Source organism: Pomacea canaliculata, linkage group LG6, assembly GCF_003073045.1.
Source record: "Pomacea canaliculata isolate SZHN2017 linkage group LG6, ASM307304v1, whole genome shotgun sequence".
In the NCBI taxonomy this organism is placed as follows: Eukaryota; Metazoa; Mollusca; class Gastropoda; order Architaenioglossa; family Ampullariidae; genus Pomacea; species Pomacea canaliculata.
This window is the reverse complement of record NC_037595.1, coordinates 9,182,428-9,195,955: the sequence shown is the minus strand read 5'-3', so window position 1 is coordinate 9,195,955 and position 13,528 is coordinate 9,182,428. Positions and strand designations below refer to the sequence as shown.

General features: G+C 40.9%; 2 protein-coding genes across 5 annotated transcripts in view; one reads left to right on the top strand and one right to left on the bottom strand.

The window, feature by feature from the left end:
* The first annotated feature begins 2,712 nt into the window (after positions 1-2,712).
* LOC112566275 (nitrile-specifier protein 5-like) lies at positions 2,713-5,739 on the top strand. Its single transcript, XM_025242339.1, is given in 4 exon segments — positions 2,713-2,865; positions 2,980-3,236; positions 3,571-3,794; positions 3,797-5,739. Coding segments are annotated over 4 exon segments (966 nt in total). The 5' UTR covers positions 2,713-2,814; the 3' UTR covers positions 4,231-5,739.
* LOC112566270 (receptor-type tyrosine-protein phosphatase delta-like) overlaps positions 5,001-13,528 on the bottom strand; it is a 42,043-nt gene continuing 33,515 nt past the window's right edge. For 3 of the 4 annotated variants that reach the window (XM_025242325.1, XM_025242327.1, XM_025242326.1), the window contains 11 exons: positions 11,343-11,448; positions 11,051-11,119; positions 10,553-10,634; positions 10,159-10,249; positions 9,692-9,768; positions 9,453-9,587; positions 8,987-9,109; positions 8,563-8,713; positions 8,002-8,138; positions 7,639-7,726; positions 5,001-7,233 (listed from right to left, as the gene is read on the bottom strand). In XM_025242325.1, coding sequence (XP_025098110.1) covers positions 8,696-8,713; positions 8,987-9,109; positions 9,453-9,587; positions 9,692-9,768; positions 10,159-10,249; positions 10,553-10,634; positions 11,051-11,119; positions 11,343-11,448 — 701 coding nt within the window. In that variant the 3' untranslated portion in view covers positions 5,001-7,233; positions 7,639-7,726; positions 8,002-8,138; positions 8,563-8,695. Of the gene's footprint in view, positions 7,234-7,638; positions 7,727-8,001; positions 8,139-8,562; positions 8,714-8,986; positions 9,110-9,452; positions 9,588-9,691; positions 9,769-10,158; positions 10,250-10,552; positions 10,635-11,050; positions 11,120-11,342; positions 11,449-11,814; positions 11,988-13,528 lie in introns of those variants that run through there. The other variant, XM_025242331.1, reaches the window with a different exon arrangement.

The following is a 13,528-nucleotide window of genomic DNA, read 5'->3' as shown; positions in this document are numbered from 1 at the left end:
GTCAGTAAGCTGAGGTTCACTTTTAACTGGTGTAACATCTTGTTTACAAAAGTTATTCAGGGACTGTATATTAGGTGGGAATAGTCGAGAGGAGGTAGTCAGTACTTCCAAGCTTGAGGTATGTGGAGTCACATGTTACCACAATTATCTGGTGTGGTTTTCCGCCATGGACCGAGGACTCTATCGTCTCAATCTAACGGCTGTTACCAAGATTTTTGTCGCAAGTCCTTGAAATATTGACAAAAGCAAACCTGTTGCACGTTCCATTCTTAACTGATGTGATTTACTAAGTTTAATCCGCTATGCCTTGACCAAGCACTTTACTGGTTCGATTTGATTATGTTACTCCTTTGAGGTCAGGATGAACTTCTCGATCTTTGCTTAGTAGTGTACTCAGTTATGTCTTTGTAGAGGGTAGGGATCGAACGTAATAGCAAACCTTGAACTGCCAACCCGCGGCTACTGGATAATGGACCTATTGTTACAAAGTTGCCTAAGCCAGACGGCGGGGTGGGGATGACAACGGGGCTTAGAAAAGTCGTGACGAGACCGTGGGAAAAGGGGGTGGATGGTTCTGGAACGTTCGACGGGATATAGTATAAGTAGGGTAGCTTTACAGTTGATGGAAGGCTTTTTAGTTTGGAAGAGAGAGTGGAGAGACGGCGGGCCAGCCGACGAGTGAAACTGAATAAAATATACAGCTGTGCGACGATTTCGATCTTTGTTGTTTTCTTGTACGACTAGCCCACCCCTTCGTAGCCACCAGGGACTGACTAATGGTCAATGGTAAGCAACTCTACAATTGTATTTTTAATATGGTCATGACAGTTATTTCCCTTTAAATGATATTGATGGACTTGAAACAGGCTGTGCTCAACCAAAACTTTTAGCATATGATGCAAAGTTGTTTTTGTTTTTTGTTTTTTTTTTGTTTTGTTTTGTTTTTTGAACTGCATTTTTTTTTTTCAAATTAATTTTTTAATTCTAGACGTTGTCACAGAGTTCATTTTTCAGTTTTTATTTCATGATTCAAGCTTCTGTTGCTATAAATTTATACCTTTTAGCCCGTGCATCATGTCTGGTCGTAGACAAGACGACAGTGTTTCTTAACGATCATGAAAACCTGAAACACCTTCGACCTTGTGATAATGGAGCGTCCGTGATCTTTGATCTGATGTCAGGCTGCTCGGTTGTCCCCCGTGGCGAGTGACACGTAAACACGGGATCTAGGTCACAGCAATTCAAGGACGAAGACTAAATCATCGCCAGAACAATCGGCGTCAGTACAGTCGCTGCACAAATTCGACCTCATCCGCGAACCTTTCGAGCTGGAGTAGGGAGTCAGGTGCAAACCCTGACCGCTTGTCATCGTCGCTAACCTCTGCCCTTCATTGCGTGACGAGCCGGGCGGTGACAGCTTTCTTTTGCTCCCCTCTACACATTTCTTGCAGAAAAAAAATTTAAAGGAGCAGGCCTTGAGATCTGTATCACATAATTAAAGCTAATAAAGCATTATTTCCATCTCAGAACCCTACATCTACTTTAATATCTTGAATGTAGAATTACTGCACATGTACAAAAGAAAGTAAAAAGTCATTTCTAGATAATGAAAAATGCATTTTTTTTTATTTATCTTCGTTACTTAAATGTAGAAATAAAAATACACCGTTCATAATATCAATAATGTGCGTATATACGTCTGTTTGCTTCCGCGTGTGTGTGTGTTCGGTTGCAGGTGCATGTGTATTTAATTCTACAGTTCACTTACAGTTTTTTCGCTATGTTTTTCAAGAAAGATAACTGCAAAAAGAAATTGTAAAGATCACATGCAAGAGTTGTCTACCTTAGACCATGAGACCAATTCCCGGCAAAACTTGCAATTCAACAACTATTGCAAAATGAAGGAAAACATTTTCTAAATAAAACATAAAACTGTTAAGCATCTAGGCACGAGATACAAGCTTGAATGAACGATGCTTCAGTAGTTTTCCTTATTGATGACACCTAGAAAATAGGAAATGACGTTTATTACAGTTTATTCATTAGAACATTTCCAAAACACTTTCATAAACATTAACTCATTGAAATGTACATACATGTAAGTCACTGCTGTGACTGCGAAAGCTATTCAAGATCTGTGACTGTATGTGTACTCGAGAAAGACGAGCTAATCCCTCGGAGATCAGGTTCTTGGCGTGAAGCTTCAGGCTTTGTGATGTACGCATGCACAGTTGTGAGTCTTTCTACTACTCATAACACGCAGTTCGATTTTAGAGAAGTGTCTGCAAAATAAATTATTTTACAAGTAAAAACGCTGAACAAATTAGGCAAAGTATACACAGACGAAACATAGCCGGTCTCAGGTAGAAATATAAGTTCGTAGAGCTTTGCAGTCAGGACGATTTGGAGCTGTCCATTGTTGAGCTTTACGCAGGGAAGATATTATCAGGGATGCAATTTTGCAGCGAGACCGCCTGTGCAGGGGGCGTGCAGCTGGGGGCCATGTTCGACGTACACACGTCTGCAGACCGCGTCCTGACATAACATCGCAGGTTGTGTGGCACACAGCCTCATCACAACTGTCACATCCAGCAAGCAAGTCAGAGCTCGCTGCACCGGCCCAACACGACTGTCGTAACGACCGAGGAAGACGTTTTGCACCTAACGTTCCTCACTCGCCATTGACCTGGACAGACAACGATGAGTGTAAGTGTGCGCGCACTTAACCTTGTTTTCTTTTAACCTTGACGACGACGGAGGAAAGATTGAGGGTAGGTAGGTTATAGGGAACATCCGTTTGCTGCTGGTTCTATCATGCGGTCTCTCGCCACCTCTGCACGTATCGTAAACATGGTTCTTACCAAGGTAAGATCTGAAGACAATAATTTTCCTTTTATGTTTAGTACTTTTATCTTCACTAGCTAAAGGTTTGACAAAACTTTACAGTAAATTTAATGTTGGTTATTATTTATTTGGCAGTACAAGTGGGCGGAAATCTTGTGTCCGGACCCGCGGCCCTTGCCTCGCAGCAGCCACTCTCTAAACGTAGTGAACGGCGTTGGTTACGTCACGGGAGGCGAACACGAGCCACGTGTACCAATCGGAAGCGCGGTGTGGACCATTGACGTCACATCTGGAAAATGGCGCGAGCTGGAAACCAAAGGTGCAGACGTTCCACCACGAAACGCACACGCGGCATCCGTCGTGGGTTCTTGCATTTACTTATTCGGCGGCAGGTAAGAGAAGATTAAATGCGAATGTCACTATGCAACATATTTTATGATATTAAAATGATTTGTGTGGTTAGTGTCTTATACATACATCTTACCTTTGCTGTTACATTTTTATTAGTGTCACTGCCAGCTTTTTTTATGATAAATACTCAAAATTTGAAAACTTTTCTTTGTATCTTTGGTTGCGTTCACGGGTAGATAATCCTAGTTGGGAGGAAGCTTATGCTTTGTGGTACGGAAGGTTTACAAACGCAGTCACTTGATTTGTTGAAAAAACACAAACAAAGCAGTAAGAGACCGAGTATAAATATTGTGCAAGTCTTGTTGGTCTGTCCAGACAAGGGATCGCAATGGGGGAGGGCTCGCTAGCGACATGTACAAACTGGACACGACTACAGGCCACCTGGAGCGAAGTCGCCATGGCTGGGCAGGTCCCTGAGGCCCGCAGCTACCACTGCATGACCTCCATCGGCACCACCCTCTACGTCTTCGGAGGCTGCACTCTCAGCGGACGGCTCAACGACCTCCACAGCTTCGACACCGACGCCGGGGTCTGGAAGCGTTGCCGACCTCTGACCTCATCCGGGGACGCGGCGGGGCGGGGCTGGTGGCGGTCGGGAGGAAGCTGTACGTCGTGGGGGGTTTCGTGGGGCACGAGGTGGGTGACGTGCACGAGTTCGACACCGAGACCTCGCAGTGGCGCCAGGTGGAAGGCAGCCCCGCCCTACCCCCACGCAGCGTCTTTGGAGTTGCCTCCCTTGGCAGCCTCATCTTCGTCGTTGGCGGCGAGGTCGACCCTTCCTCGCAAGGTCACGCCGGGGCGGGGAAATACAGCAATGAAGTGTTTGTCCTTGACACCAAGCACGAGGAGACTGGGTGGCAGAAGGTAGTGCCTGAAGGAGGCCCCCCTCCAGCTCGGGGATGGTTTCCGGCCTCCTCTATGGAGCAGACGGCGTGCTCCTGTTTGGGGGCAACGGTGAAGACAACACGCGACTGAACGACACTCACCTCCTGCAGGTGACTCAGTAAAGACAATCGAGCCACTGCGCAGCTAACTGCTGTTTACTGAAGAAAGATTTTACACAGAACTCTCTATTAGAGCGAGGTAAACATGCAGCCTTGACCATGTCAAGGACGGAATAAGAAAATCCTTGGCTATTGTTGATTTGACAGTGTCAATCAAGAGGGGGAAAATGATTATAAATTTGGAAATATGTTAAGCCTCTTGAAAGATTATTTCCCAAATCTTATCTCTCGTGTAATACTTATTGGACAACAATGTTGAGGACTAGTGTTGGGTGGACAAGGGAGGCTGCACATATAGAGGTACACTTGTGATTCAAAAGGTCGCTCGCACACATGCTTGTAAACATCTACATACGTCCAAACACATACACTTCATGATTATGTATGGAAAAACATAGTTCTGAATCGTTTTTGTGTTTGTGTGTGTTTGCTTGCGTGTTGGTATCAAGTTTTTCGGTGAGTATGCACGTCGTGCACTTCAAATAAATAAATGCAACAACACTGGGTCAGTTTTGCAAGTAACCCATAAACACTCGTGTGCATGTGTGTTGAAGGTGTTTTGCTGAAAAAGAAATCAAGGCTTAACTGGATACAAACAAAACGTGACTACACGCTACAACGGGGCTATTCACACACAACGTGATCACACGTGAGGTCACATAAACAAAACGTGATCACACATAAGGTCACATAAAATGTGATCTCACACACACACGTTAAAATGAGCTGAACTGAGGGAAATTTGTGTTGATTTTGTTTAATAATATCACCAGCGTCGTTTGTGAAGCAAAATATTTAAAATTTACAAATTTTTCGTATGTTAGCCAGTTCACTAGAACAAAACCACTTGCAGCTTTGGCGCTTTGCAAAACAAACTACCTAATCAGAAAATGCTGGAGTGGGTTCAAGGAGACAAAAGCATTAAAAGACCATAATGTACAGAGTTATTCTTTCTGTTTTTTTTGATTGCATGCGTGAAAAGTAATGTTGTCGACATTCTTTAGATGTCTGCCTGCATATATTTAATCACTACTATATATCTGTCATCTATACAAAACGTATCACTCGACAGGTGATTATAACCGGTAAAAACATTTCTAAAGCAAAGCATCACTCTTTACTGTCCACAGAGCACTCGGGTGGTTTGTTTATAGTTCCAGAGCTGTATATAAAGTTTCGTGTTTTATTAAAGATTATAAAATAATGACAAATTTCTTTCTGTCTTTCAAAAATAATACAAAACACAATATTGCCATTTCAGTAATACTGTTGCGGATCTGTACATAGATATAAGGAGCGGAATTGACTATTCGCTCTTTCTCAACATCTTTGTTTCGAAGTCTCGCACGCAAAGCGTAAAAAACCCACAAAGCAATGAAGCTATCATAAAAACGAGGGGCTGAACATAAATAACGATGTCACCTAACGGAAAACAAAAAAATAACGGTAACTATCTGTTGAAAGCCCCAGCAAAAAGAAAAAAAATATATAAAATAAAATATATAAAAAATTAAAATCTCTCAGAAATAATGATTAGTTCTTGTAATCAACAGATGCAAAGCTAGACACACACACACACACACATATTCGCATACCGTTCATAAAAAGACCATAATATCTTAATCGTACACACACACAACACACACTTTGCATGCAAATCATTTATAAATTCGCTGTTGTTCCTTTAAATATCAAATTTTCTATGATAAAGAAAGGTAATAAAATGTTCCTTTATACATGAAAAAAATATTTTACACATGATAAACAGGCAGACTAGCACCAGTCTACCGTGACAATTATGGGATACATTTCATGTTGTGTCCAAGCCGCAGCACACCGGTCTAGTTATCAAGTAAGACTTCATGTACACGTCACCACACACTCACTATACACACACACACTATGCACACGTACACACACGCACACACACATAAACACTTCATTCTTAGTTTGATAACCAAGGAAGACAAGACAATATAATTATTATTGTGCTGCCTCTACACACCAGGCAATGGACGTATACGAGTATTGTGATTTGCACAAAGTTTTTTGTTTTCAAAATAATCCTCAAAAATGTCTTGTTAGCACTTGATTGTAAAAAGTTTTTTACTCATCAGAGGAAAGGAAAAAGCCTTACATACGTGTCACATGACACACAAACGTAGGGAAAACCGTGTAATGGCAGAAAATATGAGTAAGTTTTTTGATAGTTAAACATTCCAAGCATTAACAACAACAACACGATATTCTCCATTCATAGGAGATTTCAGAGTTGACAAACAAAAATTTTAACAAAATAGTATATTCTTTAAATAGTTGTGTGAGCAATACCAACCATTGCGAACTTTGTAGGCAAGATCACAACAACAACAACAACAACAACAACAACAACATTACTGTAAAGGTTGTCCCAGGTATGACACACCCTCGTTGGCAAAGGCACGAGTCCGTTAATTAGTGCCACACCTTTGCAAAGCTAATTAAAGTAAACAAAAATATTGACGTGTATGTGGTTTAAATAGCACAACAACACAACAAACTTTCATTAACCCTTCATCATTTTTCTATCATAGCATGCTCAGATGCCTGTGTGTATACAAACGTGTATATTCATACTTTGCATATAAAGATATCTGTTCTATCTAAATATAGATTTTGTAAAGTTTTGCATGTTGATGAACCATACAAGGGACTGTCATAGCCTCATCTTTCTCATATTGTAAGTTGGAAAAAGGAGGAAATGTCCTTTTTGTCGTCTTTTATCATCACCTCGGTTATCCAACACATCATCTAGTCCTCTTCGTCACCAGTGGACAAGACACACCGGTGTCGCAAAATCAACATGGCTGCCATAGGATCTGTTGACTACTTGGCTGTTGAGCTGCTTCATGTACTTAAACAAAATGGCTTGCCTGATAAGAATTAAGTTTTTCACTTCAATCTCTCTCTCGTTATCAACAGTTGCCATAGATATCTGAAACGAAAAAAAGGAGCAAACGCACTTTGAGTTAAAACTTGTCGAGTTAAAAGCTCGTTTCTGTTTCTAGTAAGATATGAGGGACCGAATATAATGCTGGTGACAGATTTTATCTTAGAACACACCTGTAAGAGGCTATGGACCCGATATATATATACACGAATTCAAACATTTAGAGACGCACACTGAACACAAAAGGACACACTCTCTCTCACTCTCTCTCTCACACACACACAAAGGTAAATGAAGACAAAAGTGAATCATAGCCCCAGGCCTCATATCGGTTCATATGATCTACCATCACCCACTAGCCACTGTCTATTAGCTGTCTATACTTAAGCCCTGTCCTCCTACAGCCAGTGATATCAAAACCCACAATGGACAATGACAGCAAGTACTCACGGTCATCATTATCAGCTCCCGACTCCTCGTCATCAGAATCCTTGACAAGAGCGTCCACCAGGCAGTCGTGGATGTAGATGTACTGGTTCTGCCGAAACAAAACCAAACAAAAACTTTCAGTTTTGTGTGAACCTGACACTCGGTAAAAACACAAAACAATTATTGACAGAGAGTGAAGGCAATAAATACAAACCACGTAATGCAAGGTGAGAAAATAAAGAAACAAAACACAGGTAAAGAGTGTCTGAGGTCTTGTTGTACCTGTGATTGGTGTAACGGTCTATTGACGCCTATGCATTCGCTGTTGTGTTTTGTCTTTGTAATTATTTTGTAATTAAACTGTTTGCTAAGTGACGTACACACCTCTGTCTGCACCATCTGTGTCCGGCAGTCACGCATTACCCAGCACCAGTCCGAAGATGTCCACCTCGTCCTCCTGCCGGATCTGCTGCAGCAGCTGGTCCAGCGCGATGAACGTGCCCGTGCGACCCACTCCAGCGCTGAGACAATGGACAGGTGACGTAACAGAGGAAGGAGACACCATAGGATAGATGATGTTGCACAGACTCAGAAATACTTCAGAAAAGTTAAGCAGCCAGACAGGGATATGACAGGAAAGGGAGGGAATGCAAAGGGAGACATTGGAAGAGGACGGACTAACAAACGGAAGTTACGTCACACCAGAAGTAGCTTTTGGGCAAATGAGAGGGAAGGTAGTTAAAGAGACAGGGAGATCGCCAGGAAGAAAACGTTGAGGAGACAGACAATACCATAAAAGGCATGGAGGACTATGTAACAAGAGGGTGAGTAGAAGGTAGGGAAGGTATTGTTGCTTGGTAGGAGTGAGTGTCATGACAGAGGGTCATCAGGCCAATACAGAATGACAGAATGACCAGAAGCGGACGAAATGGACCAGCGACTGACCTGCAGTGGACCAAAATTGGCCCCGACCCTGAGTGCGGGGTGTGAGCCCGGACAGCCGACACAAAGTTGAGCAACATCGACGTCTTCTCCGGACACCCGTGATCCGGCCACCGCATGAAGTGGAAATGTTTGATCATTCGGTCTGATTGCCCTATTTGACAAAAATAAATAAACAGTAATCCGGGTTTGACTTCCCTCGTTTTAAAAATAATCTAGTGAAAAAATAGAGAGAAAATTAAATAAAAAAATTTGATTCTCCGGTCTGACTATCTAGTTTTAAAAATAAATGAATAGAAACGAAAGAAATGTAGCTGCTTAAAGAACAGAATTAAACAAAACAACAGCAACACGAACTTCAGATTGGGAATTAAAATTTCATGGAGGGAAAATTAACCTTGTCTCGCTAACAAGGGAGAGCACCTACCATTTTAACGTCGATAACTCTGATGATGTAATCAGGGAGGACGGACTGAGATCGGACCTGAACCACCAGGTCCCCGTGAAACACAGCTTCGTTCTCCTCCGGCCAGTATTTCTCGCACTTGACCTGCAGGAAAGGGGTAGAGGTAGTTGTAGCAATAACAGTGGTTGACACTATCATCATTGTCATCGCCATATTGTCAAGTTAAAAATGTCATCTATGGCAGTTGTCATGCGAAACATTAGACAAGTAGCCATTAAAATTCTAGTATCAAGTATCATAAGCCTACAGGGTAAGCGATAATGAGTAAGTCTGTACCCAGGTAATAAAACTTGTAAACTACATTACTATATTGTCTTACTTGTGAGACTCAGTCACTCACAGAAGGACTAACAGTTGCAGAAGGTATAAGGGTCCTACTTACCATAATATTATATATAAATATTAAAATCAAAGTGTCTAAACCAACCTTTCCTTTCTCCACACACTGGGTGAGCATGACAATGATGCACACACGGTTCTCCCAAACCATTCTCCAGAAATCGTCAATAGTAGCGGGTAGCGGCCCCTGGGCCGCGATGAATTCTCGCCGATGAGTGTAACCCTGAAACATGCATTTATTTACATAACAAATTTGAAATAAATACTATGCAGAATGTAGGAGTACAGTATTTTTTTTAATGGTTTCAAGCAGCAAACAGTTCTCACCGGGAGGTAATTAGCATTAATGTAATCAGACCCTTCTTCATCGTCTGTTGGAATCAGCTTCACTCTCGTGTGGTCCCCTGCAAAAATCAGACAGTAAGCAAGTTTTAAAGGCATTTGTGTGGCAGAATTTGATCTTCAAATGTTAGTTAAGATGAATTATCAGTGCAGATATTTAAAAAATAATTTAAAATGTTTCATTGGCGCATAAGTAAAGATGTTTAAATCAATTCCAAGAAACCATCTCACACCTGTAATTTCTAGTTGTATGTGCTGTCATTTTACAGGGCTAAAATAACTTGCCACGATGTAACCTGTGACAGACTCAATGTAGGACTAACATTCCTACATAGATTGCCTCCCATTACACAATATTTGTGCATCCTTCCATCCTCGTACTGGGAAATCAAATGAAGGATTTACAATTCCAAAGAAGAATATTGGACGACAAAGGTGTAATGTGTACCTACAGGGTAAAATATTGGTGTAGCGGTTCTTGAGTTTGCAGGCCGGGAGCTCAGCTGCGTTTGTGGGGTATTCTCGAGATAGTTCTTTGATCGTCTGGAAAGAAAGAACTGAAGTTTAAAATACATAGTAGCAATAAATTCCATAGACATGATAAATGGTATTAAAAAGGAAGAATTTGTTATAAACAAACTTTAGTTTTAAGCGTCCTATACAGCCGTCATACAGCAATACAATTAAATTAAAAATAACAGTGCATGGTTTTATTTAAATAATATTTAGATAAATATTTCATTTTTTAATAATTTTCGTTTAGTAAAGTCTAAATAATTCTAGCAGTCATCGGAAACCTCCGTTTATTTAAAGTAAAGCGATGTAGGTGAGGCCTCTATGTCAAACCTTGTATTCTTCAGAAAATGCTAGGTTCGAATCCCTGTGAAGGTGATCAACATGCTCTGCAAACTCGTCCAGTTTAACTGGTCTGAAAGACGACGAGCAGATTAAACAGTAACAACTTTGGAGAATAAAGGGTCAGACGATAATTATGTCTTTAGAACAGAGCTAAGAAAAACAAGAAAATCATTTATTTTGCTTCATTGCACCAAGAGATGTTTATGTATCAACATCAATACATTGCAAACCTATAATTTAGTAAAGCAAAAAATTAACAATAAACACTACAAGAAACAAATTTAATTAAAATATTAGAATTTCTTTTATTATACAAGTTCAGTAATGACTTCTAAATTGTCTCAAAGTGTTTTGGCATTAGAGTTTATTATTGTTTTTTTTTCCTTCAGCAGCAAAATGCTCATGGCTTCCTCCGACCTGCGTCCACAGAATTTGGTTGTCATGGTATCACAATATTATAATGTAGTATTTCATTATCACACTCACCTGTTGCGGCTGATGTCTTCCATCCGACATCTCTGAGCCTCGTCATCATTTCTTTCTCTCTCCTTCTCCCTGAAAGCCCACAGAGAAAGATAGTGGATTACAAAAATCTGACAAATTTTCATGATCGGACAGTTTAGACTTAAGAATATTATTTTCTGTTTCCACTGCTATCTTATAACACAACATGCTTTCTTCATTACAGTGTTTGTTGCTAAGAGCACTCATAATAATTTGTATTCGCTTTCCAGCGGATTATGAAGAAAGGATATACACGAGATTTGTGCTTTAGTACCTGCGGTGTCTCCTAAAGAAGAAGAAGCCAGCTGCCGCGCCAACCACAGCCAGCAGCAAGACAACGACAACACCTGCAGCTACAGCAGCTGCACTGCTCCCTTCCTCTGCAAAAAACAAAGCACAGGGAGGTTATGAAAATACATCTTTAACTTCACTCTGAGTACACGACATCTTGAAATAAACAAATAAAGAACCGAGACAGAACAGTAAAACACAATAAGCAGCAAACATAAAGCCTGTATTTAGTACATCCAGTGTATGACTGTACCTGTGTGTGGTACGGAGTATTTGTAGAGTGGATTACAGATTTTCAAAAGAATTGTGCGAGCTGGGTGACTACTTATCTTTCATCTCAAATGGCATTTAATGTTTTGTCCATGCGTCCGTGTATGTCTGTTTTAATTTCCTTATTATTTACAGGTTTACAAAGAGTTACTATCGAGCAGTAAACCCTCACCTGCATCTCTCACCTGGCATCTTGTCGTGCGGTAAGGGGAGGACACTGGCGAGTACGTGCACCCTGCTGATGTACACATGACGGCCTGCAACCGGTACTCGGTGTCCGCGGTCAGGAAGCCATTGCAGAATTCTCCACCTTTTACACAATTTCCGTCTCCTCCAAGAAGGACTTTGAAGGACTGACCTGTAAAATTATATCTCATGTTACGAGCTGTGTGTAAGACATTAATAAAGGTCCATACACAGTGTATAGGGCTGTGACATCATCGGATAAGCAGGTAAATCGTTAGTCTTGTCATCAATCTCACCTGGTGATTCTTTACAGTGGTGGTCCAGCTTCACTGGCACGTAATAAAGAGATTTGTCTTCTGTCCAGCTCTTGTAGACTTTCGGCACAGCTCCAGTCGGTCTTCTGATAAACGAAAAAAAAAAACAAAGCAGAATAACATTTCTCGCCACTTTGTAAGGAAATCTAAGGTGTAATGATGTCAGGATGACAGTTCATAACATTCACCAACACCATTAGTACTTGTCAATCGTTTAAATAAGCTTAGATGAAATACTGATTGTAGATAGGACGAATCAGTTGTGGGCAATTTAATCTTTACAAATATTCACAGTGACCGCCATGGTAAAACTAATTAATGCACGCAGCCTGACCTGAGAAGAATAGCGGTGGTGCAGTCAGGTGACGGGAGAGTGAACTGTAGTGTGGCGATGGGATTTGAGATATTTTGAGGGAAAATAATGACGGGGATAGGTGTGTGAGGGGAATGGGATGTGATAAAACTGTTTCTTTATTCACAATATTTCTTTCACGTTTTTGTCATTTTCCTACGGCGTGTTTTTACGCAAGAAGAATGAAGTACCTGCAGACAGCTGTTCCAAGGATGTAGAGACTATGAGACCAGTATAGTTTGGTGACCCATAGGAGTCGTTACAAAGAAGACTCGCAGGAAGCTCAGCGACAGCTGACGTGGCCGGATGTTCCTTCATGGACTTTTCCACTTTTATCTCCTCTTGTGTTGGTGGGAGTACTAAAGGAAAAGGTACATATACAATCTGTGTTAGACTTGTCATTGCTTAATAACAGCGAGAATACACATTTTACATATATATAAAATCATTCAGAACATCACATCTTACAGGTTTTCAATATATGTCAATGGATGCTAAAAGAATACCAATATTATTCAACATCATAGTTCAGAAAGTTCAGGTGGTTGTCGGTGTCGCTGCAATAAGTGTTGTGTACGGCAACGAAAACAGAATAGTTTTTTTCTTTCGCTTAGAAAGTTATGTAAACTTCATCAAAATGCAATCAAACTAAGAACATGCAATCATGTACAGTAACCATGATGTTTCTATCTAAGACAGTAGTTAGGAAATAAATGTGGACAAGACATCCACAGACCTCCTGCTGGTATCTGTGTCGATGAAGTCGCTCGAGATCCATTGCCGGCCTTAGTCTCCGCGAAGACCTGCGAGTAACAGACAGCATGGAGTGAAGTTCTTCAGATGGAAGAACATCAAAGACCTACTTTACACTCAACTCTTGTGGTCAATGATAAATACTTATTATTATTTGTTGACCGCATTCCCCGCTTGGGGGCAAGCTAAATGTGGATCATTCAAACTGCCATCACTCAAAGATGTGAAATTACAAAAATTGTTGAGACCCAGATTTAAATTTTACAAATCGTATGTTGTACATTTTCCGCAGTT